General features: G+C 44.8%; 2 protein-coding genes across 3 annotated transcripts in view; both read left to right on the top strand.

Moving 5' to 3' along the window:
* Positions 1 to 26,526, top strand: part of LOC143767203 (uncharacterized) — a 684,359-nt gene that overhangs the window by 382,297 nt on the left and 275,536 nt on the right. The gene's annotated exons all lie outside the window — the stretch shown is intronic.
* Positions 9,246 to 26,526, top strand: part of LOC143767211 (uncharacterized) — a 28,814-nt gene continuing 11,533 nt past the window's right edge. The window contains exons 1-9 of the mRNA XM_077255358.1: positions 9,246 to 9,395; positions 9,525 to 9,704; positions 9,787 to 9,910; positions 9,994 to 10,091; positions 22,870 to 23,019; positions 23,149 to 23,328; positions 23,411 to 23,534; positions 23,618 to 23,712; positions 26,255 to 26,345. Coding sequence (XP_077111473.1) covers positions 9,318 to 9,395; positions 9,525 to 9,704; positions 9,787 to 9,910; positions 9,994 to 10,091; positions 22,870 to 23,019; positions 23,149 to 23,328; positions 23,411 to 23,534; positions 23,618 to 23,712; positions 26,255 to 26,345 — 1,120 coding nt within the window. The 5' untranslated portion in view covers positions 9,246 to 9,317. The remainder of the gene's footprint in view (positions 9,396 to 9,524; positions 9,705 to 9,786; positions 9,911 to 9,993; positions 10,092 to 22,869; positions 23,020 to 23,148; positions 23,329 to 23,410; positions 23,535 to 23,617; positions 23,713 to 26,254; positions 26,346 to 26,526) is intronic.

Here is a 26,526-nt window from a genome sequence, read left to right as displayed (position 1 = left end):
CCATATGTTGGGGTAAACCCCTGTTTGGGCGCACGGGAGAGTTTGGAAGGGAAAAAGCACTGTTTTAGTTTTTCAACGCAGAATTGGCTGGAATTGAAATCGGACGCCATGTCATGTTTGGAGAGCCCCTGATGTGCCTAAACAGTGGAAACCCCCAATTATAACTGAAACCCTAATCCAAACACACCCCTAACCCTAATCCCAACGGTAACCCTAACCACACCTCTAACCCAGACACACCCCTAACCCTAATCCCAACCCTAATCCCAACCGTAAATGTAATCCAAACCCTAACCCTAACTTTAGCCCCAACCCTAACTGTAGCCTTAACCCTAGCCCTAACCCTAACCCTAGCCCTAGCCCCAACCCTAATGGGAAAATGGAAATAAATACATTTTTTACATTTTTTTAATTTTTCCCTAACTAAGCGGGTGATGAAGGGGGGTTTGATTTACTTTTATAGCGGGTTATTTATCGGATTTTTATGATTGGCAGCCATCACACATGAAAGACGCTTTTTATTGCAAAAAATATTTTTTGCGTTACCACATTTTGAGAGCTATAATTTTTCCATATTTGAGACCACAGAGTCATGTGAGGTCTTGTTTTTTGTGGGACGAGTTGACGTTTTTATTGGTAACATGTTCGGGCACGGGATATTTTTTTGATCACTTTTTATTCCGATTTTTGTGAGGCAGAATGACCAAAAACCAGCTATTCATGAATTTCTTTTGGGGGAGGCATTTATACCGTTCCGCGTTTGGTAAAATTGATAAAGCAGTTTTATTCTTCGGGTCAGTACGATTACAGCGATACCTCATTTATATCATTTTTTTTTGTTTTGGCGCTTTTATACGATAAAAACTATTTTATAGAAAAAATAATTATTTTGGCATCGCTTTATTCTGAGGACTATAACTTTTTTATTTTTTCGCACATGATGGTGTATGGCGGCTCGTTTTTTGCAGGACAAGATGACGTTTTCAGCGGTACCATGGTTATTTATATCCGTCTTTTTGATCGCGTGTTATTCCACTTTTTGTTTGGCGGTATGAGAATAAAGCGTTGTTTTTTGCCTCGTTTTTTTTTTTTACGGTGTTCTCTGAAGGGGTTAACTAGTGATATAGTTTTATAGGTGGGGTCGTTACGGACGTGGCGATACTAAATATGTGTACTTTTATTGTTTGATTTTTTTTTATTTAGATAAAGAAATGTATTTATGGGAATAATATTTTTTTTTAATTTATTTAGGAATTTTTTTTTAATTTTTTTTTTTACACATGTGGACATTTTTTTTTTAACTTTTTAACTTTGTCCCGGGGGGGGGACATTACAGATCATTGATCTGGCAGTGTGCACAGCACTCTGCCAGATCTGCGATCTGCTGTGCAGGGCTGCAGGCTTACCAAGTGTCTGCTCTGAGCAGACACTCGGTAAGCCACCTCCCTCCCTGCAGGACCCGGATGCCGCGGCCATCTTGGATCCGGGACCTGCGGCGAGGAGGGAGGTAGGAGACCCTCAGAGCAACGCGATCACATCGCGTTGCTCCGGGGGTCTCAGGGAAGCCCGCAGGGAGCCCCCTCCCTGCGCGATGCTTCCCTATACCGCGATCATGTTTGATCGCGGTGTGCCGGGGGTTAATGTGCCGGGGGCGGTCCGTGACCGCTCCTGGCACACAGTGCCGGATGTCAGCTGCGATAGTCAGCTGACACCCGGCCGCGATCGGCCGCGCTCCCCCCGTGAGCGCGGCCGATCGCGTATGACGTACTATTCCGTCCTTGGGAAGTAGGGCCCACCCCACATGGACGGAATAGTACGTCTAATGACAGAAAGGGGTTAAAGCCTGTGTGGTGCTCCACAACTTTGTCCTTTCAAAGGAGCCCATTTCCTTGGATGACGAAGAGTTGGAGACAACCTTGTGGGACTACCGCAGCAGCTCGGTTCGCTCTACAGGTTCTGTTACAAGGATGAGGGACCAGTTTGCGGATTATTTTGTGTCACCTGTCGGGTGGATCCCATGGCAAGACATCATTTTGTGACCTGTTTTCCATGTGTTTTGTTTATGTAAAAAATGTGTTTCTCCCCAAAAAAAAAAAAATAAATAAAAAAAAAAAAGCCCAAAAGCGTGGTTTTCTTGCTAGTAAAACCAATATGTTATACCTTTCACACGTCTGGTGTTTATTTTTATTTTACCTTTTTTATTAGTTGCCATATTACCTTAATAAATCCACACACACACACACAAAGACTAGAATTTAAATCAGACAGAATTTTATTTTAACTCTTTTTTTTTTTTTTTTTTTTTTAATTTCTTTGCAAAAAAAGTAGAGATTTTTTATTTTCAAATTTTTTTTCTAAAACTTTGCAATTTTTTTTTAAATAACATTTACATAACATTAGAAATCTTCAAAGTGTGGGGTGGAGATACGAGGGGAGGAGGGGCTGGAAGGTTGGACCACGTCGATAGGTGGGGAAACCCTACTTGTTTGGGGTGCAGTGGAAGGGGGGGGGGTAAAACCAGGAGGCTGACCAGAGGGGGGTGGTGTTGGGGTAGGGGGAATACTTACTGGGGAAGAAAAGCTGGGTAAGGAAGAAAACATTGGGGAAGGAATTTGGTTTGGGGGCCGGGATGGGTATGGGGACTGGGTTGGGTGTTGGGGGGGTATGGTGTGGAAATGGGGCCTGGGGTGGGGCCTGGGGTGGAATTGTAGTGGATGTGTGGGTAGATTGGGGTTCGTTAATTGCCTTCAGTAGAGCATTATGGCAGGTATTCATTACCCGCATCTGTTGCTCAAAAGAAAGCTTCTCCATGCTCCTGAGCATGGATTGGAAAAAAGATTGGCCGGAGATTGACTTACAGCTGAATGCAGCCTATCCAAGCGACTGCTGGTTTCCTGGCTTGTTTCACTGATGCGGGATTGCACCATGTTGAAACCAGCAGTCACTTGCTCTCCCAAAATTTTGAAAGAGCCTTGGAAGGATGCATTCAGATGTAAGAATTCAGGAGCATAGCTCCTTTCCTGACCCCTCTGTCGCTGCCGCCACGAACCTAATGGTGGTCTCGAGGTGGCAGGATCAGAGGGGTGGGGTAAAGGGAACGCTATCTGTTCATCATCAGATGCGAGCAATGAAGGCTGCAATAATGCTCCACTGCTTGGGGCGGATGAAGTGGAGGGGACAGAGGGGTCAGAGGAGGGGTCAGTGGTGTGGGGCCTACCGACGTGGCCCTCAGTGGCGGACTCAGGAGGGATCGCTCCAGAGGGCGCAGAGGAAGATGCAGGCGCACGGTGGCTGGAGAAGGTGCTGTGAAAGAAAAAACAAAAGAAATTAATATATTGATATGAAAAAGCCCTGACTGAAACCAAACTAAGTAGACAGGTTAACATGGTTATTAGTGGGCTGTAGAATACTTACACTCTACTCAGCATGGTTCGCCTCAGGAAGGAGAGGGCCGGGCCATATTTGTATTTGCTCCTCTTCCTTCCTGCTGAGCCACTCGGGGCCTGCATCTCCGCGTTGAATTCCCTCTTAAAGCGATCCCTCAGTGACCGCCACCGCTTCCTAACCTTTCCAACTGTGAAGACAAGAATAAAAAGAAAAAAAAAAAAAAATTGGTAAATGCAATACATTACAGTCAGCTCAAAACATCACTGGAAAGTGAATACTTACCTAGTTTGCTCAGCTGCTGAGGATGAAGGCTCTCCCACCTTGGAAAGATGTTATGACACACTTCGTCCCAGAGCCGACGGGTGACACCGGTATCGGCATGCCTGCGGTCAGCCATGTTCCACAGCGGCTCCCGCTCGCGAACCTCCTCGATGAGACTGTCGATGTCTATGTCATCATCAAACTCCTCTGCGGGAGCACGCTGTGAAGCCTGTGCAAAAAAAAGAAGAAAAACAAACAAATTAGTACACTGAAACACTAAAGTACCAATAGAATCCCGCTCCAAAAAAAAAACAACTCACTGATGGCCGACCGCGGCGACGAGTCCGCCGACTCTGGGAGTGGCTGGGAGAACCTTCACGATTTGCTGACTGGTCAGCAGCAGCAGCAGGAGACTGAAATAAAGGAAACAAATTCTCTGTAATGTAGGCATGTTTTCGGTGTTTAGTTATGTATGAAAATCTGTTTTGTGTATGGTGCAGTGTGATGTGCGAAGCAACTGTTTCACCACTACTTACACTTGGTTCCTCCTCCACTTGCATCTCTCCACCCGTCTCGCCCCCTTCTGACAGCTCCTCATCTGATTCAGCTTCCTGTTGAAACATAATTTATGCATGTAGTGAACCTCAAAAATGTAAATTTAAAAAAACTAAAAAAAACCCAACATTTTTTGTGTTAACTTACCAATACACGCCGTTGCTCTGGAGGAGGGCTGTCAGAAGAGGACATTGTTGCTGTAGCAAGGCCGGCAGCTGTGGTCCTGGTGTATCTGTAAGTTAAAAGACACTTGCAATCTGCTCTACACATTGAAGAAGCAGATTTGGGGTCTTCAAAACTTACTTTAAAAGTTTGGTGGCTGTGGTCCTGGTGGGCAGGTCCTGGTTGGCTGTTCCAGGTGTGCAAGACAGAAGGCGGCGGATGTGGTCCTGGTCCCTGGTGTATCTGTAATAAGTATAATGGATTTATAGTTAGACCACCCCCTGAACTAGGTAATGTTTAAGATACACAGAAAAACAGGTGCACGTTAGACCATTCATTTCCATGTCCCAAAAAAATATTTTTAAATGTGAACCCACCATGTAAAAATATATTTACCACATTTTATTTTCAAAAATCACCTCCCCCAAAAAACCTTTAAAGTATAACCTTTATTAAAAAATGAGATGTCAACCAACTCTTTATTGCATGTGTAACCATTGGTACATACACCAGTTTTAAATTTACCTTTCTGAAATGATACTACGGACATTTTTTTAACAAACATTTTATTATTTTTTTTTTCTTTTTTTTTTTCCTTCACATCACAATTGGGAGCTGAAATGCTCTTTATTTTAAATACAAGTACGGTACATCAACTGCGAATGGTTTCAACAGAAAATCAACACTTTAAGGCCGGCGTCACACTGGCGAGTTTTACGGACGTAAGAGCGCAGAAATTACGTCCGTAAAACTCGCAAAATAAACGGCACAATTATTCTCAATGGGGCTGCTCCTATCAGCCGTATATTACGGTTCAGTATTATACGGCTTTCTACGGCCGTACAAAATCGCAGCATGCTGCGTTTTTCAGCGTATTGCTCAAAAAATTCGCCAATGAAAGTCTATGGGGGCGAGAAAAATACGGATTCCACACGGACCAGCAGTGTGACTTGCGAGAAATACGCAGCGGTGTTAGTGAAAAGTCGGTAATTCAATTGCCGGCTTTTCATTTCTCCTGCCTAAACCCGACATTATATGAGACATGGTTTACATACAGTAAACCATCTCATATCCCCTTTTTTTTTGCATATTCCACACTACTAATGTTAGTAGTGTGTATGCGCAAAATTTCAGCGCTGTAGCTGCTAAAATAAAGGGTTAAATGGCGGAAAAAATTGGCGTGGGCTCCCGCACAATTTTCTCCGCCAGAATGGTAAAGCCAGTGACTGAGGGCAGATATTAATAGCCAGGAGAGGGTCCATGGTTATTGGCCCCCCCGTGGCTAAAAACATCTGCCCCCAGCCACCCCAGAAAAGGCACATCTGGAAGATGCGCCTATTCTGGCACTTGGCCACTCTCTTCCCACTCCCTGTAGCGGTGGGATATGGGGTAATGAAGGGTTAATGCCACCTTGCTATTGTAAGGTGACATTAAGCCAGATTAATAATGGAGAGGCGTCAATTATGACACCTATCCATAATCCAATTGTTTGAAAGGGTTAAAAAACACACACACACACACGATTAAAAAGTATTTTAATGAAATAAACACAGCGGTTGGTGTAATAATTTATTGCTCTCTCAATCCATTTCCAGGCCCTCGCTTGGCAAAATAATAAACGCACAAGATACATACCCTCAGCTGAACCGTCACGTCCCACGATGTAATGCATCTGAAGGGGTTAAAATAATTTACAAGCAGGAGCCTTGCTAATGCAGCTGTGCTCGTGCTTGTAATTCCCCGGCGAATGAATGAAATGTAGGTCATTGACCTATATTTCCTTCAGTCGCGGTGATGCGCCCCCTGGTGGATGTCCTCATATGACCTGGAGCGTGGGAAAAAGTTCCCAGGCTGCAGTTCATGAGAACATCCAGCAGGGGCGCATCACCGCGACTCAATGTAAGTACAGATCCAGCTTTCCTTTCAGCACCCGGGGGATTACAGGCACCAGCGAGTGGTTTATCGCAGCTCGTGCCTGTAATATTAGTTAACCCCTTCAGATGGATTACCTCGTGGGACGTGATCTGACATCAGAAGGTATGTATCTTGTGCGTTTATTATTTTCCAAGCGAGGGTGTTGCTGATGGATTGAGAGAACAATAAATTATTAAAACAACCGCTGTGTTTATTTCAATAAAATACTTTTAAATCATGTGTGTGTGTTTTTTAACCCTTTCAAACAATTGGATTAATAATGGATAGGTGTCATAATTGACGCCTCTCCATTATTAATCTGGCTTAATGTCACCTTACAATAGCAAGGTGGCATTAACCCTTCATTACCCCATATCCCACCGCTACAGGGAGTGGGAAGAGAGTGGCCAAGTGCCAGAATAGGCGCATCTTCCAGATGTGCCTTTTCTGGGGTGGCTGGGGGCAGATGTTTTTAGCCACGGGGGGGCCAATAACCATGGACCCTCTCCTGGCTATTAATATCTGCCCTCAGTCACTGGCTTTACCATTCTGGCGGAGAAAATTGCGCGGGAGCCCACGCCAATTTTTTCCTCGATTTAACCCTTTATTTTAGCAGCTACAGTGCCCACATTTTGCGCATACACACTACTAACATTAGTAGTGTGGAATATGCAAAAAAAAAAAAGGGGATATGAAGATGGTTTACTGTATGTAAACCATGTCTCATTTCATGTCGGGTTTGTGCAGGAGAAATGAAAAGCCGGCAATTGAATTACCGGCTTTTCACAGATATCGCGCTGAATGAAATCTAAATACAGAATATATATATGTGTCTCAATGACATACATTATATATATATATATATATATATATATATATATATATATATATATATATATATATATATATATACACTGTATATATGTTTTACCGAACATTTGAGCACATAAATCCATTAGATGTCGGTTTTGCAAGCCTGCGCGAAAATCTCGCAGTACGGATGCCATACAGATTACATACGGAGGATGCCATGCGCAAAATACGCTGACACACCCTGACTACGGATCAATATTTTGGGAACATTTCTTCGTATTACGGCCGTAGTACGGACGTATAATACGTGGCGTATTGTCTTACGCCAAGTGTGACGCCGGCCTAAAATAGAAAAAAAAACACACACTCACACATTCAAACCACAAGCTGCAGACTAGACTTTGCAAAAATACATCAGATTTAAAAAAATAAATAAATAAATAAAATAAGATTAAAAAAAAAAGACACACATTTAAACCACATGCTGCACAGACCACTATACTTAGTAAATCCATCAGAAAAAGGCAATGAACCAATTAGGCATGGACAAATGCATATAAAATCAACATGATGCGCACAAACATGCCTGGTATGTGTCCATGTTCAGAATTTCATCAGGATTTGGTCAGGATTTTCCATCAGTATTTGTAATCCAAAACCAGGAGTGTAACAATTAGAGGAAAAGTATAATAGAAACATCTGCTCCACTTCTACATTTATCACCCACACAAATACTGATGAAAAATCATGACCAAATCCTGATGAAATCCTGAACGTGGACACATACCCTCCCACATGAACAGACATAAGATTGGCGAAGGCATAATAAGGTGCAGGCACATGAAGACATACTTACAAAAGCACACAGCCGTACAAAAATACACACACACACACACGCGCACAAGCACATATGTGTATTTGCATAAAGCTTATGTACAACAAAGGCAGAAAGGTGAACCCAATCAGAAGACGCATATGCACACACATACACACACACACGTAAAAAAGGCTGACAATCCTTTGGCTGGAGCTGCATGTCTTCACAGTGGCTGGCATCAGGGTGGATCTGGACTCTAGCATGGCACTGGCTGGTGCAGGACGATGGCAGGCCTCTGGTTCTCTTCAGGTTTTAAGCTCTTGCTGTAGTCAGTACCTCAGATACACACACAAATGCACAGGCACACAGATGCACACAAAAATTGCAATACTCACACTGGCTCTATGGTGGCTGGAGTCTTGTGGCTGGAGTCTTGTGGCTGGAGTCTTGCTGGCAGTCTTCTCTCTGGGTCTTGCAGGCATATGTGGGGTTGAAGGCCCAGGCCAGGTTTATATAGATTTGGGGGTGTCTGGCCAATTGGCAACAAAATCCAGCTTCTGAGCATGCTCAGTGTAAAAAAAAACATATTGCAGCGCTGCATTGCGTCGTACGACGTGTCCCGACGCATCCGTCGCTCATAGGCTTCCATTGTAGCCAACGACGCATCCCGCAGGATGCGTCGCGACACGTTTTTTAGGCGGAGACAAAAAACGTTACAATCAACGTTTTTTGCCGACGACGTGTCGCCAAATTTCGACGCATATGTCGTGCGACGGACACGACGTATGCCAATCCGTCGCAATACGTCGCCAATACAAGTCTATGTGGAAAAAACGCATCCAGCAAGCACTTTTGCAGGATGCGTTTTTTCAGAAAAAAGACGGTTTGCGACGGTTTGCAGTTAACGCTAGTGTGAAAGTAGCCTTACAGAAGCATTTTGGCCAATCAGGTTCATCACTTCATGGCAGCTGTTTCCCCTACAGTAGAAGGACAATGCACCTTGTCACAATGGCCACTAGTCATAGAGGCCCCTGATCATGTGACCCCTGACTCCTCCCCTCCTGTGACCTCATCCCAGGTCCTGTGCGCACAGAACAGCCATATATGTGGTGTGCGGCTCTGCAGGTGGAGGTAGGTGCTGGAGATTCCCCATTAACCCCCTCAGTGCTGAGCCTGTGATAAATCTCTGTATGTGACTATAATGGGACTGTGTGTTATACCGGGGGCAGGACGGGGCCATGACTGGATGTAGTGATCATGTGACGCCGGTAACAGCTCCGGAGATTTCTTACATGGGATCTTTATGATGTTACATCGTCATCTTCTCCCCATTCAGGTCCCTACAATATAGGATCCTATCAGTGGAGATCTTCTATATAAGAGAATTCTCCTGAGTGACCCTACAAGGATGGAGAGGGACAGGGACAAGATGGCGGAGAGGATATTACACCTCACCCTAGAGATCCTCTTCCGGCTTACTGGAGAGGTGAGAGATTCTGATGACGTCACATTACATCATTCTTATCTATGGGAATAACAGATGGACAGAACTGGAGAGGTGAGGACTCTGGGAATGTCTGTAGTGAGGTTTATTAATGTGTCTCTCCATAACCAGGATTACACAGTAGTGAAGAAGACCTCTAGTGAGCGCTGTCAGGCCCCTGTGTCTGAGGGATGGGGAAGACCCCTGAGCCCAATCACGGGACCTCCACCTCACCCCCTGATACATGAGGACATCAATGACCAGAAGATCCTAGAACTCACCTACAAGATGATTGAGCTGCTGACTGGAGAGGTGACACTGCTGGGAATGCTGGGACATTATACTGTAACGCTATGGAGGGATCGGGGGATGACGGTATCATTGTATGTGTCAGGTTCCTATAAGGTGTCAGGATGTCACCGTCTATTTCTCCATGGAGGAGTGGGAGTATTTAGAAGGACACAAAGATCAGTACAAGGACGTCATGATGGAGATTCCCCAGCCCCTCACATCACCAGGTAATAGACAGGACTAAATACACACGACCTATAATTATCTGTATGTAAGGAATGAATTCAGTCCCTGTATGTGTTTCCTCCAGTTCTATCCAGTGAGAGGACAACACCAGAGAGATGTCCCCGTCCTCTTCTTCTACAGGACTGTAAACAAGAAGATCCCAATGTTCCTCAGGATCATCAGGTAGATGGAGAGAAGGTGTCATGAAATCTCCCCTATGATGTGTATAAGGCTATGAATGTCTTGTGATCAGCCTTGTTTTATCCCCCAGTATTATACACTGAACTGACAATTTATTAGAAACACCGACACTTTCTTTATTGAAACTTCCCTGTATAGAGAATACTAATAACTAATAATTTTTATTTCTATAGCGCTGACATATTCCGCAGAACTTTACGTTATAGAGGGGACTTGTATAGACAATAGACATTACAGCATAACAATAAACACAGATCAAAACAGACACCAAGAGGAATGAGGGCCCTGCTCGCAAGCTTACAATCTATGAGGAAAAGGGGAGACACCAGAGGTGGATGGTAACAGAACATGATGCAAGGAACCAGATTATGGTTTTAACTTTTTTGAATGAGCCACACAGGGATAGTTAGGTTAATGCATTGAGGCGGTAGGCCAGTCTGAACAAATGCATTTTTAGGGCACGCATATAACTGTGGGGATTAATCGTATTAACCTGGTTAGTACATTCCAAAGAATTGGCGCAGCACGTGAAAAGTCTTGGAGACGGGAGTGGGAGGTTCTGATTATTTTTTAATCAGATGTTTTTTATTAAAGTTTTCAGAACATAACAGAATTTTTTCCAAAATACCCCACAATCTTTTCCCCATTCCCAACCGCTCCCCCCTACCCAACCCTGGTCCGATGATAAAATATATCATGAGAAAAATACAGACCTAGATAAGGCACATATCCCAAGGCACCAGTCATGGAGTACAACTAAATCACTTTCAGGGTGATATAAACATGGTATCACGAGAATAAACTTACACATGGGAAGCCCAGAACATTCAACAATCCTGCCCAAATTTTCTCAAACACTGCCGGTCTACCCCGTTTAAGATAAATGTCCTTCTCTCTGCATAGTATGAGGTTTAGCTTATTTACATATTCTTTCCTCGTGGGAACTTTATCTGAGATCCAGTGATATGCTATTAATTTTCTAGCAGTAAAAAGCATTCTGGCAACAGCTATTTGTGAATGATCATCTCCTCCCGCCTCCTCAACATATCCAAGCACACAGACAATAGGATCTCTGGGAATATCCTGCTCTGTGGCCATATGTATTAAGTTGAGAACCACAATCCAGAATATTTGTGTACAGGGACACGTCCAGAACATATGTAGGATATCTGCATTATCGAGCGTACACTTGGGACATTTTGAATCTGGCCTTAGACCCAAATCAGACAGCCGCTTAGGGGTCCTATAAACCCTATAAAGGATATATAGTTGAGACAGACGGTTAGGCTCACTGAAGGACAACTTAGGGATCATTTGCATTAATGACTCCCATTGATCTACCGAAATCCCCCCCCACTTGTTGTTCCCATTTCGCTAATGCAGTCATCGGGTGACCTAATAGCACCCTCGAGAGGAGCTCCCCGTACACGAATGAAATTAGTCCCCTTGTAGATGCCTGTAAACCGAGCCTATTAATAACAGTATCATGATGTATAATAATAGGGTGTATATGAGTTTTCATTATATAAGCGTGTCTTACTTGTAAATACTGATAAAATACAGAATGCTGAAGTGAGAGCTCCTTTCGTAAGTCCTCAAATGATTTAGACACCCCCATCTATCAGCTGTGAGAGCCACCAGATACCCACTCTTCGCCATTGCGCAAACCCCTTCAATGTCCTCAATTGCGGCAGGTATGGATTATCCCATAAAGGGGTATACCTCGTGAACCCAGTAATTCCCCTTAAACTTTTAATTTTACCCCACACTTTGACCATAAGCATTACCGTCGGAAATTTAGACACCCACGGTTTAAATTTATTCGCCTCTAACTTAGCCAACAAGGGGACCCCCACCCCACAGAAACTGAAGAAACTGTCTCCTTCCCCATAATCCTGTAGAATGTAAGCCCGCAAAGGCAGGGTCCTCTTCACTCTGTACCAGTCTGTCATTGTTAGTTTTATTTACTGTAAGTGATATTTATATTTTGATGTAACCCCTTCTCATGTACAGCACAATGGAATTAATGGTGCTATATAAATAAATAATAATAATAAAAAAAAAAAAATCCCTCGACCTTCCTCTATTTCCACAGATGTGTACTCCATTCTACTTGCCAGATGTTGGCACTGGGAAGATAAAAAATATAGCCTAGGGTTAGGCATTGCCAACCCTCCCTCCTCCTTACTCCTTTGCAAGTGCTCTAACTTAATTCTCGCACCCTTTTTCAACCATATAAGTTCCCTAAACAGCACATTAATTTTAAATAACCTATTTTGGGGAAGCCAAATTGGGGAGTTATGAAGAACATATAAAAGCTGAGGCATAATCACCATTTTCAACAGGTTCACTCTCCCAACTATTGACAAATGTAACTTAGTCCAGGCCTTAATCTTCTGTTTAATCCTAGCCACAAGTGGGGAAAGATTTAAGCGTTCATAATCTAATATATTGTTTGATACATTGATACCCAGGTATTTAAAACATGACACTACTGGCACCTGTGGAGCTCTAACGACAGTTGGGTCTAATGGTAAAATAGCAGACTTTTCCCAATTTATGGCCAAACCCGATATAGCCCCAAACGCAGCAAAAAGTGACATTACTCCATTGAGCGATTCGTCAGAGTCAGCCAAAAACAGGAGAATGTCATCGGCGTAGAGAGCCACTTTCTCCTCTAATGTCCCGTATCTAAACCCCTCAATTTCTGGGCTAAGTCTTATCCTCGAAGCCAAAGGCTCCACCGCCAGGGCGAACAGCAGCAGAGACAGAGGGCAACCCTGCCTCGTACCCCTATACAGATTGAAGGGCTCAGATAACAGTCCATTCTTGCCGACGGTTCTTAGTACAAAAGCTTAATCCAACCAATAAAGCCTGGACCAAAACCCATGCACTGAAGCGTAGCAAACCGGTATTTCCATTCCACGCTGTCAAACGCCTTAGCGGCATCAAGGGACAGAACTGCCCTCCTCCCCACATTGTCCACCCCCACTTGCATATTGAGATACAGTCTTCTAACATTTAGGGCCGTTGACTTACGAGGCATGAATCCCGTCTGAGTGTATTAGAGATTCCACGACTTTTGAAAGACGAATGGCCAACACCTCTGCTAATAGCTTAACATCTACTGTCAGAAGGGAGACTGGTCTATACGAGGCCGGGAGGGTAGGATCCTTATCTTTTTTTGGTAAGACAGTAATAATAGCTTCCCACATAGAAGGCGGAAGGACCCCAAGCCTGAGGCTATCGTTAATTGTAGTCAATAATATTGGGAGTAGAACCGACTTAGATTTTTTATACACCTCCACTGGTATGCCATCCACCCCCGGTGATTTGTTATTAGATATAGTGTTCAGAGCCTCTTCAAGCTCATCTAAACCCAAAGGTTCATCTAACAAAGCTCTATCCGCATCAGAAAGTCGCGGGAGCCTGACAGCTTCTAGAAAGTCCGCAAGTTCTTCCGTGGTAGCCCCAAAATGAGAGGAATACAAGTTAGTGTCAAAGGCCCTCAAATCCTTAGAATTCCCGGGGAATCTGTAATAAGTGTCCCATCCCCACCACTGAGCCAAGGTATGAAAGAGGACCCTTTTTGTGCTGACGTTATAACCGAGAGTAGGTGCCCCACACTCTCTGCACTTTCAAAGAATTGGGTCGATTAGAGCATACGTTTCTGCGCGGCCACCTCTAGAGTCATTTTGGTCACTCGTGACTGAGCACCCTTAAGTCTCCTCTGTGTGTTAGGGGTGACCTGCATTGAGAAAGCCCGCTCTGCAGCCTCAAACTCCTGAAGTACAAGTTTAGATTTTTGTCTTGAACTAGGCTTAATCTTTGAAATCTCACGAATAAACATACCACGCAAGCATGCCTTCAGAGTCTCCCACACCACCAGACAAGAGGCTGAGTTCTCATTAAACCGAAGGAATTCCTGTAATTCTGAGGTGAACATATCAGCCTTATCCACTAGCTGCAACCAAAATGGATTTAAGCGCCACAGAGGCCTACCCCGTGACACCACGTCATCCCCCTTGATCACAATGGACAGGGGTGAATGGTCCGACACGGTCCTCGGCAAATATTCAACATTTTTAATTTTCCCCAGCATGAGACCATCCCCCAGGGCCAGATCGATACGAGATAGGGAAGTAAAAGTAGGGGAAAAACATGAATACTGATACACCTCGGGATTCCTGCATCTCCACAGATCAGTTAAAGCTAGTTCTCGCCGGAGTGCCCCAAATGGTGTGCAATTACCTCCCGGTTTTATAGGTGCATGATTACCTCTATCCCAATGGGCATCTAAAATGTTATTGAAATCACCCACCAGTAAATATGAGACCCCTGGAAAACCTCTCAAAATAGTAAGGATTTGATATATGATCTTACTACTATATGGCAGAGGAATATATAAAGATATGAGTACCATTGTAACTGCAGACAAGGTACAACATAAAATAACAAACCGCCCCTCCTCGTCCACCACCACCTGATTACATGAAAACTGAGCACCCCGTCCAATTAGTATACTAACACCTCTGGAATACTGGGAATAAGTGGAGTGATATCCCGCCAATATCCATCTCTTATCTAGAATATTGAGACAGATTACTGTTGGTTTATGGTCCGCAATAAAAGAAAAAATCGCCTGTCTTTTTACTGGGACTTCATCCCTCTAACATTCCAACTAAGAATCCTAACCTCCCCCATAACTGGTAGTTTTAGTCATACACAACAATATCTAGTTAATCTTAGCCAAACCTATTTTAACATATGTGCACATATCAAAGGACCTAACACCCCCCTATTCCCTCCTGCCCTCCTAACAACCCATCCCAACATAACTTTAAATTGTGTTGGATTCATCCCACAGAAGAAGCGTATTCTCCCCTCTGGAATAGATAAAACCCCAACACCGGGCGTTTTAGTTCCCATCTCGCCCCCCACATTTTACAGGATAACACCCCACAGCACTAGGTGACCATCTGAGCAAAGAGACAACTTAAAGTGTCTAAAAGTTTACTTTTCCCCACTGCAGTCCTCCATCTCTCTTCTTAAATGTTGTTCATTCAGATCCAACCAGTCAGCTGCCTCCATAGCATCCAGAAAAAAATGAGATTTATTCCCAGCCTCGACCCGCAATTTAGCTGGGAAAATCATTGAGTATTTCAGGCCAATAGCCCCCAGCCGTTTTTTTAATATCAACAAATTTTGCTCTCATTTTCTGCACTGTCGGTGAAAAATCCAGATAAAATCAAACTCTAGAACCATCAATAGTTAGTTCAGGGTGATCTCTTGAGAACCAAAGAATGTTGTCTCTGTCTCTGTAGTGGTGTAATTTGGCCAAAATAGGCCTTGGTGGATGGCCGGGGGGAGGGGGATGGGCCGGGATCCTATGAGTGCTCTCCACTGCGTACAAGTGAGTCAGAATGTCCGGTCCAACTTTCTCCTTTATCCAGGCCTCAATAAAAGTGGTAGCATTTTTGCCCTCTGCATCGTTCTGGCACACCGATAATGCGAACATTATTGCGCCTGGACCTGTTCTCCAAATCATCCGTTTTGTTCCAAATCGCAGCAATATCTTTCGTGATCACCTTATTGTGCTGCGCAGACGCAGAAACCGTATTTTCAACCACACCAACTCTTTTTTCCAATTGCCCAGTTCTGTCCTTAACTGTGTGGAGATCATGTTTTACATTTTGCATTGATTCCTGTAGAAAGCCCAACTTAGTAATGGCTGATCCACACTGCATAACAGCCACCAGCACGTCCTTTATAGTGGGCTCAGCAGGAATTTGCAGCTTGTGAGCTGCTTCTTATTTTGTTCCACCAGCTCTCCCCAGCTAGCCAGAACCTCCTGGTTCCTCTGCCCTCCAGCACTTTCAGTCTCCTCCTCCCCCTCTTCACTCATCCCCCACTCTGTACCTTTTCCTCCTGTGTCCGGATCTTTTCCAGCTGCTTGGGGAGATTCCTTCTCCAATTCCTCCACTCAGGCATATCGCTGCAGACGAGCCGCTACTTCTCTGTTTCTGGCTGCACTATCAGTGTTTGCATCTGCCAGAGCACGTGCTGAAGCGGTGGCGCCATCTTGGGAACCAGAGGCCATCTCTCCTGTAATCTTCCTTTGACCTTTTTTCGGCATGTTGCAGGCCTGGAATGCTCCCTCGATGGCTTGACGACCTCCGCCAGTCCCCAGGGCCTCTCCACAGATAATTACTGGCTGTGCTGTGGGGATTTAGCAGCAGTAATTAACTAGGACATGTGGGAGCTCTGCAGGCACACGTCCTCCTCACATGCTGCTTGGCCACGCCCCCTCGGGAGGTTCTGATTATTGAGGATGCTAACCTCAGGTCATTAGCACAAGGAAGAGCATGAGTAGGGTGGTAGGCTGAGACCAGGGCGGAGATGTAGGGTGGTGCTGAGCCATGGAGCGCTTTGTGGATAAGGGTAATAAGTTTGTACTGGATTCTGGAGTGGATGGGTAACCAGTGTAATGACTGGCACAAGGTAGAGGCATCCGTGTAACGGTTGGTGAGGAATTTGATCCCGGCTGCAGCATTCAGGACAGATTGGAGTGGGGAGAGTTTGGTAAGAGGGAGGACGATTAGTAGAGAGTTACAATAGTCCAGATGGGAGTGAGTAAGAGAAATCGTAAGAGTTTTTGCAGAATCGAAAGTAAGAAAAGGTCGAATTCTAGAAATGTTTTGAGGTGCAAATAACAAGAGCGAGACAGTGATCGGATGTGGGGGGTGAATGAAAGCTCGGAATCAAGTATGACCCCAAGGCTGCAGGCATGTTGCTTGGGAGTAATAGTGGAACCACACACGCAGATGGCAATGTCAGGCAAAGTTAAGTTAGTAGAGGGAGAGAACATGAGGAGTTCAGTTTTTGACAGGTTCAGTTTCAGATAGAGGGAGGACATGATGTTAGAGACAGCGGTAAGATAATCACTGGTGTTTTCTAAAAAGGCAGGCGTGATATCAGGAGCAGAAGTGTATAATTAGGTGTCATCAGCATAGAGATGGTACTGGAACCCAAATCCACTGATTGTCCAATAGGGGCGGTATACGAAGAGGAGGGGACCTAGGACTGATCCTTGAGGAACCCCAACAGTAAGGGGAAGATGAGAGGAGGAGGAGCACGGTGGCTCAGTGGTTAGCACTGCACCCTTGCAGCAGCTGGAGTCCTGGGTTCAAATCCCACCAAGGACAACATCTGCAAGGAGTTTTTATGTTCTCCCTGTGTTTGCGTGGTTTTCCTCCTGGTACTCCGGTTTCCTCCCACATTCCAAAGACATACTGATAGGGAATTTAGATTGTGAGCCCCATCGGGGACCTCAATGATATTGTTTGCAAACTGCAAAGCGCTGCGGAATCTGTTAGCGCTATATAAAAATAAAGATTATTCTTCTTATTATTATTAACTAGCAAAAGATACAGTAAAAGAGCAGTCGGAGAGATAGGAGAAGAACCAGGAGAGAACGGTATCCTTAAGGCCGATGGAGCGTAGCATAGTGAGGAGGAGCTGATGATCCACAGTGTCGAATGCTGCGGAGAGATCCAAGAGAATTAGCATAGAGTAGTGACCATTAGATTTAGCTGTTAGTAAATCACTAGAGACTTTAGTGAGGGGAGTTTCAGTAGAGTGTAAAGAGCGGAAACCAGATTGAAGAGGGTCGGGTCGAGAAGAGAGTTATCTGAGAGATAGCGGATAAGACGGGAGTGGACCAGGCATTCAAGGAGTTTAGAGATGAAGGGAAGATTAGAGACAGGTCTATAGTTAGTGGCACAGTTTTGGTCGAGGGATGGTTTTTTAAGTAATGGATGTATGATGGCATGCTTAAATGAGGAGGGAAAGATACCGGAAGAGAGAGAGAGAGAGAGAGGTTGAATATTTTTGTTAGGTGAAAGGTGACAGCAGGGGAAAGGGACTGTACGAGAAGTGACGGAATGGGGTCACTGGTGCAAGTGGTCAGGCGAGAAGATGCAAGGAGCCTGATTACTTCTTCTTCTGTGACTGGTTCAAAGTCAGAGAGTGAGCTAGATGCAGTGGGCGAGGGAGGACAGTGCATGATATGAGGAGATTGGGAGATAATTTCCTGTCGGATATGGTCAATTTTTTTCTTTGAAGTAATTGGCCAGATCGTCAGCGCGGAGATCTGTGGTTGGGGCCTGCACTCTTGGTTTGAGTAGGGAATGAAAAGTGTCAAAGAGACGTTTAGGGTTATTGGACAGTGAGATGATGAGGGTGTTGAAATAGGTTTGTTTGGAGAGGTGAACGGCACAGTTGTATGTTTTAAGCAAAAACTTATAATGATTGAAATCTTCGGGTAGATTAGATTTTCTCCACAGGCATTCGGTGCACCTGGAGCACCACTGTAGGAAAAGTGTTTTCAGTGTGTGCAACGGTTTTCGCCGTCTCAGCAGAGTTGTTCTATGTTTAGGATGTGCTTCAGTGCAGAATAGGGACATGAGAGGGAGGAGATAGGGGCCAATGAGGACTGCAAGTTCTTCATAAGTTTCTGGGTGTTAATGGCCTGTATGTTTCTAAAAGTGGAAAGTGAGGGTGACCTGAGCGGGATGGCAGTTCTTGATGGAGAATGAAAGAAGGTTGTGGTCAGAGAGTGGGAGAGGGGAGTTTGTGAAATCATCCACTGAACAAAAACGGGAGAAGACCAAGTCGAGGGAGTTCCCATTCTTCATGAGTGGAAGAGTTAGTATGCTGCGAGAGGCTGAAAGAGGAGGTTAGGCTACGTTCACATTTGCGGTCAGCGCCGCAGCGTCGGGCGCCGCAGCGGCGCCGCATGCGTCATGCGCCCCTATATTTAACATGGGGGCGCATGGACATGCGTTGTGCTGCGTTTTGCGCCGCATGGCCGCAAGCGTTGGACGCAAGAAACGCTTCAAGTTGCATTTTTTTTGCGTCCAACTTTCGGCCAAAAAGGACGCATGCGGCGCAAAACGCAAATGTGAACGTAGCCTTAGAGATAAAAGGTGAGAAGCAGATGGGGAGAGGGGAAAAGCAATGGGGATGTTGAAATCACCCATGATGAGTGTGAGGATGTCACAGGAGAGAAACTGCGGAAGCCAGGTGATAAACTGATCCAGGAACTGATGGGAGGGGCCCGGAGGATGATACACCACCACCACTTGCATGGAGAAGGGAATGTAGAGTCTGATCACATGGACCTCAAAAGAAGGGAAGACAAGCGAAGGTACTTGGGGGATAATCTGAAAGGTACATTTGGGTGATAGGAGCAGACCAATGCCTCCACCTGCTCTGTTGTCCGATCTTGGGGTATGAGAAAAGTGTAGTCCATCATATGAAAGAGTAGCAGCAGCGGTGGTGTCTGACTGCTGGATCCAGGTTTCAGTAAGAGCTAGAAGGTTAAGCGAATCAGAAAGGAAGAAGTCAATGATGAAGGGGAGTTTATTACACACTGAGCGAGAATTCCAAAGGGCACAATTGAAAGAGACAAGGCATGCAGGGAATGTTAATAAGGTTTGAGGGGTTTCTTGATGTAGCAGTTGGGAGGTTTGACTTGCTATAACATGGGGGGCCGGGGTTGAGAGATGTCTCCTGTGACTAGGAGAAGGAGGATAGAAAGAGTGAGCAGATGGTTAAGTGATTTGTGAGAGCGTTTCATTTTATGCTATACATAGGAGAGGAAAGGACAGAGGGGCCGATATGAATGGAGTGTAAAGAATTAATGCAAGGGCAGTGAATGTGAGTGAATGCAGCAGCCAGGAAATAGATTATACAAATGAATATGGTGAATATTTGTTGTGTTCTAAATGTACAGGGAATAGATTTATTTAATTGTCTTACCTGTCTCCTGCCCTGTCTAATTGCCATGTTATAACTGCCAGTATTTTGATGAAATGTGCTTCCATTAAATGTGCATAAATGCCTCCCTAAGTTGAGACAGCAGGACACAATAAATATAGTGAACAGATAAACAAATGTTCAGGCCTACATGGATCATAAAACACTTTGAGAAGTTAATTCACCTCATAGCATAAGAGGACAAACAGAGTAAGTTGTAATAACTAAATACCATTATCTATGCAGCTAAGATGAATAACATCATGCAGGAATTGTGTGCAGTAGCTGGAATTATATGTTATTAGAATATATTGCAGAAGATGAGACAGCAATCAGAGGTGGTAAGTTGTACCATTAGAATATATTGCAGGAGATGAGACAGCAATCAGAGGTGGGAAGTTGTACCATTAGAATATATTGCAGGAGATGAGACAGCAATCAGAGGTGGGGAGTTGTACCATTAGAATATATTGCAGGAGATGAGACAACAATCAGAGGTGGGAAGTTGTACCATTAGAATATATTGCAGTGTAATATAAAGTAAAGTGATCATTTTTCAGTCTGAAACCACATTAGAATGGTAATTTTGAGCACTTCACCTAGGCATGGTTGTCAGTGAAATTTTGAAAAACTCCTAACCTCTTTAGTTTTTCTTGTCAAAAGTATTAGTACTGAGAACATTATGATTGAGCGAAAAAATACAATGAAAGGGGATCCACAGGACATACACGATTTGTTGAGGAAGATATCAATAATATCTGAGGCAGTGACCAGTGTTACATGTGAGGGTTGCTGTATGTTCCCCCAGGATGCGCAAAGAGGCACATTGAGGCCATGGGAGTGCATTGCAGTCACAGGCGTAGCTGTGATTGCAATGAAAAATAAAAGCGAGTGTTAGTCTTGGACAAGCTATTTGTCCTGGGCAGATTTGAGAAAACCTGCTGAGCTTTTGTTTTGAAACTGACTACATGATGGTAGTTTGGCAGTCTGTTTCCTTCTTGGCTGGTTTTCTATGTGGCTGAAGGCTACAGGTTCTTTGGTTAAAAGCCCTGCAGTAAAGGGTTTGGGTGTGTCAGGGTCAGAGTTGTTGTCAGTCTGGTGTTTGCTAGAGTGCAAAGCAGTCGGCTCTGTAGAGCTCCACCTGTGTTAGGCAACACAGGCAAGCAGAGCCAAACAGCCAGGGGAGCTGAGATGCCTGGCACCCACAGCATACATAGCTGTGCAGTCGCGCACAGTAACTGGTCTTGGAGTTGGACTAGCATGTTTATTGGCTGCAAACTGGAGGATATGGTTCCAGGCTGGGATCCGGATGATATCGTGTACTGTGTAATGCTGTGAGTTGGACATTAATGCTGTCAAATGAACACATTAAAGAGACTTTTGTTTGGAACTTTGCTGGGTCACTGCCTCATCACTGCATAGCGTGGATACCGCTGCACTACAAATTGTAGGTAGTGCACAGTGTTGTAAATTTTAACTGACTACTTGACTGGTTTCCAACTAATGTGTTTGAAATCACTCATTTTTTCTTGGCACAGATGGGCTATAACATCAGATGAACAGTTCCTGTGCCACCATCTATAAGGCGTCATCATATAAGGGTTGTGGAGGTTGATTAAGAGCGGGGGATTTGTTTCTTGGCTCATCCTGGATCTTTTGTTCTGTGGATGTGGATCTGTGGATTGATGTTTGGACATTAGTGCTGATCATGTGACCCCTGACTCCTCCCCTCCTGTGACCACATCACAGGTCCTGTGCACACAGTACAGCCATATACACTCACTGGCCACTTTATTAGGTACACCTGTCCAACTTCTTGTTAACACTTAATTTCTAATCAGCCAATCACATGGCGGCAACTCAGTGCATTTAGGCATGTAGACATGGTCAAGACAATCTCCTGCAGTTCAAACCGAGCATCAGTATGGGGAAGAAAGGTGATTTGAGTGCCTTTGAACGTGGCATGGTTGTTGGTGCCAGAAGGGCTGGTCTGAGTATTTCAGAAACTGCTGATCTACTGGGATTTTCACGCACAACCATCTCTAGGGTTTACAGAGAATGGGTTTACAGAGAATGGTCCGAAAAAGAAAAAAAATCCAGTGAGCGGCAGTTCTGTGGGCGGAAATGCCTTGTTGATGCCAGAGGTCAGAGGAGAATGGGCAGACTGGTTCGAGCTGATAGAAAGGCAACAGTGACTCAAATCGCCACCCGTTACAACCAAGGTAGGCCTAAGAGCATCTCTGAACGCACAGTGCGTCGAACTTTGAGGCAGATGGGCTACAGCAGCAGAAGACCACACCGGGTACCACTCCTTTCAGCTAAGAACAGGAAACTGAGGCTACAATTTGTACAAGCTCATCGAAATTGGACAGTAGAAGATTGGAAAAACGTTGCTTGGTCTGATGAGTCTCGATTTCTGCTGCGACATTCGGATGGTAGGGTCAGAATTTGGCGTAAACAACATGAAAGCATGGATCCATCCTGCCTTGTATGGAGCATCTTTGGGATGTGCAGCCGACAAATCTGCGGCAACTGTGTGATGCCATCATGTCAATATGGACCAAAATCTCTGAGAAATGCTTCCAGCACCTTGTTGAATCTATGCCACGAAGAATTGAGGCAGTTCTGAAGGCAAAAGGGGTCCAACCCGTTACTAGCATGGTGTACCTAATAAAGTGGCCGGTGAGTGTATGTGGTGTGCAACTTTGCAGGTGGAGGTAGGTGCTGGAGATTCCCCATTACTGGGCGCAGGGGACATTAACCCCCTCAGTGCTGAGCCTGTGATAAATCTCTGGATGTGACTATAATGGGACTGTGTGTTATACCGGGGGCAGAGCGGGGCCATGACTGGATGTAGTGATCATGTGACGCCGGTAACAGCTCCGGAGGTTTCTTACATGGGATCTTTATGATGTTACATCATCATCTTCTCCCCATTCAGGTCCCTACAATATCGGATCCTCTCAGTGGAGATCTTCTATATAAGAGAATTCTCCTGAGTGACCCATCAAGGATGGATAGGGACAGGGACAAGATGGCGGAGAAGATATTACACCACACCCTAGAGTTCCTCTTCCGGCTTACGGGAGAGGTGAGAGATTCTGATGACGTCACATTACATCATTCTTATCTATGGGAATAACACATGGACATAACTGGGAAGGTGAGAACTCTGGAAATGTCTGTAGAGAGGTTTATTAATCTGTCTCCCCATAACCAGGATTACACAGTAGTGAAGAAGACCTCTAGTGAGCGCTGTCAGGAACCTGTGTCTGAGGGATGGGGAAGACCCCTGAGCTCAATCACGGGATCTCCACCTCACCCCCTGATACATGAGGACATCAATGACCAGAAGATCCTGGAACTCACCTACAAGATGATTGAGCTGCTGACTGGAGAGGTGACACTGCTGGGAATGCTGGGATATTATACAGTAACGCTATGGAGGGATCGGGGGATGATGGTATCATTGTATGTGTCAGGTTCCTATTCGGTGTCAGGATGTCACCGTCTATTTCTCCATGGAGGAGTGGGAGTATTTAAAAGGACATAAAGATCTGTACAAGGTTGTCATGATGGAGGTTCCCCAGCCCCGCACATCACCAGGTAATACACAGCACTAAATACACACGGCCTATAATTATCTGAATGTAAAGAATGAATTCAGTCACTGTATGTGTTTCTTCCAGTTCTATCCAGTGAGAGGACAACACCAGAGAGATGTCCCCGTCCTCTTCCACAGGACTGTAAACAAGAAGATCCCAATATTACTCAGGATCATCAGGTAGATATAGAGAAGATGTCATGAGATCTCCCCTATGATGTGTATAAGGCTATGAAGGTCTTGTGATCAGACTTTTTTTTATCCCCCTGTATTATACACTGAATGGCCAATTTATTAGAAACACTGACACTTTCTTAATCGTCTTAATCATTCCTGTTGTAGAGAATACTAATAATTAGTGTAATATAAAAATAAAGTGATCATATTTCAGTCTGAAACAACATTAGAATGGGAATTTTGAGCACTTCACCTAGGCATGGTTGTCAGGGAAATGAAAAATTCCTATCCTCTTCAGTTTTTCTTGTCAAAAGTATTAGTACTGATAATATTGTGACTGAGGGAAAAAATACAATGAAAGAGGATCCATAGGACATACACGATTTGTTGAGGAAGATATTAATAATATGTGATTCAGTGACCTATGTTACATGTGAAGGTCACTGTATGTTCCCCCCCAGGATGCGTTTGGAGGATAATTGAGGCCATTGGAGTGCATTGCAGTCACAGGCGTAGCTGTGATTGCAAAGAAAAATAAAAGTGAGTGTTAGTCTTGGACAAGCTATTTGTCCAGGGCAGATTTAAGAAAACCTGCTGGACTTTTGTTTTGAAATGGACTACAGTATGGAAATGTGGCAGTCCTTTTACTTCCAGGCCTGGTTTTCCATGTGGCCGAAGGCTCCAGATTCTTTGGTTAAAAGCCCTGCAGTAAAGGGTTTGGGTGTGTCAGGGTCAGAGTTAGGCCAGGGTCAGACATGCGAGAAACTCGCACGAATCTCGAATGTCAATACCTGGCACTGCCGCTGGCACTCGGGACTTGGAGCATGCTGCTGCATAGAAATACATGCAGCCGCACGCTTCTGTGCGAGTGCTGGCGGCAGTTCCCTGTATTGACATGCGAGACTCGTGCGATTTTCCCGCATGTCTGACCCTGGCTTAGTGTCAGTCTGGTGTTTGCTGGAGTGCAGTGCAGTCACCTCTGCAGAGCTCCACCTGTGTGAGGCAACACAGGCTAGCGGAGCCAAACAGCCAGGGGAGCTGAGATGCCTGGCACCCACAGCGTACATAGCAGTGCAGTCGCCCACGTCAGCTGGTCTTGGAGGTGGACTGGCGTGTTTATTGGCTGCAAACTGGAGGATATGGTTCTCGGCTGCTATCCGGAGGAGATCGTGTACTGTGTAATGCGGTGAGTTGGACACTAATGCTGTGATTTGGACATTAATGCTGTCAAGGAAACGCATTAGGCTACGTTCACATTTGCGTTGTGCGCCGCAGCGTCGGCGCCGCAACGCACAACGCAAACAAAAACGCAGTTGCGTTTTGAACAAAAAACGCTGCGTTTTGCGCCGCATGCGCCCCCCCAAAATCTATACAATGTTTTGCATATTTATTGGAAAACGCATGCGTCGTACAACGCACCACGACGCAAGTACTTGCGTCGTCTGCGTTGTCAATACAAATCAATGGGAAAAAAGGCGCATCGACGACGCAAAAGCGACGCAAACACGATGCATGCGTTTTTTAAAAAGTCAGCGCCGCAAAAAAAATGCAACATGTTGCGTTTGCCGCGCCCTGACAGGTGCGCCCTAACGCCGCATGCGGCGTACGACGCACCAAAACGCATGACAACGCATGTACATGCGGCGCCATGCGGCCCCAATGTTAAAGATAGGGCCGCACGACGCATGCGTTTTGTTGCGGCGACGACGCTGCGGCGACGACGCTGCGGCGCACAACGCAAATGTGAACGTAGCCTTAAAGAGACTTTTGTTTGAAACTTTGCTGGGTCACTGCCTCATCACTGCATAGCGTGGATACCGCTGCCCTGCAAATTGTAGGTAGTGCACAGTGTTGTAAATTTTAACTGACTACATGACTGGTGTCCAACTCATTTTTCCTTGGCACACATGGGCTATATAACATAAAATGAACAGTTCCTGTGCCACCATCTATCAGGTGTCATCATTTAAGGCTTGTGGAGGTAGAGTAATGGCGGGAGATTTTTTTCTTGGCTCATCCTGGATCCTTTATTATCTGTGAATGGATGTTTGGACATTAGGGCTTACATAAGCATTTTGGCCAATCAAGTTCATCACTTCGTGGCAGCTGTTTCCCCTACGGTAGAAGGACAATGCACCATGACACAATGGTCCAGTAGTCATGGATTGCTTCCAGGAATATTAGAGAGTTTTTGTTGCTTCCCTCGACTTCATAGTCCTCATGCTTTAATCCTATAGCGCATCTTCAGGATGAGATGAAAGAGACTGTTCACAACATATCAGTATCTCCATATTATTTGCTGATGGGCAAATAATCCCACAGAATTACTTCTTCATCTAGTGGAATCTATTACAATCGAATTTCTGAGGATCTGAATAGACAACGTGGGTGTCTCTAATAATGTGGCCATTCAGTGTGTGTTCTATACTTGGTGGAGATGTCTGAGTAAAGCTGATCATAGACATTACATATTGTCTGGATCTTCCCCCAGTTTTCTGGTTATGATTTTTTCATCTTTCTTTGACTCTTAATATTTTTGTTTCAGGGTAAATATCTGCCCCATATTAATAGTACAGAGACATATATGAGAGGTGATGAGCGGTGTAAAGAGGAGATTCCCACAGATAACCGCACAGGTGAGTATAACCTAAATAACAATCAGTGCCAGGAGCGCACATCGGGTTGGCTCCATCCCAGAGGGAGCACAAATCCATTATGGGTATTTATTTATGCGCCATGATTGTGCTTATAATAATATATGATTATTTTGTGACATGTTCGGACATTTCATCTCTTGCACATATCTGGTCAGTTTAC

This window comes from Ranitomeya variabilis, chromosome 4 (genome assembly GCF_051348905.1).
Source record: "Ranitomeya variabilis isolate aRanVar5 chromosome 4, aRanVar5.hap1, whole genome shotgun sequence".
Taxonomy (NCBI): domain Eukaryota; kingdom Metazoa; phylum Chordata; class Amphibia; order Anura; family Dendrobatidae; genus Ranitomeya; species Ranitomeya variabilis.
The sequence above is the reverse complement of the archived record's forward strand: the minus strand, read 5'-3'. Positions and strand labels throughout refer to the sequence as shown.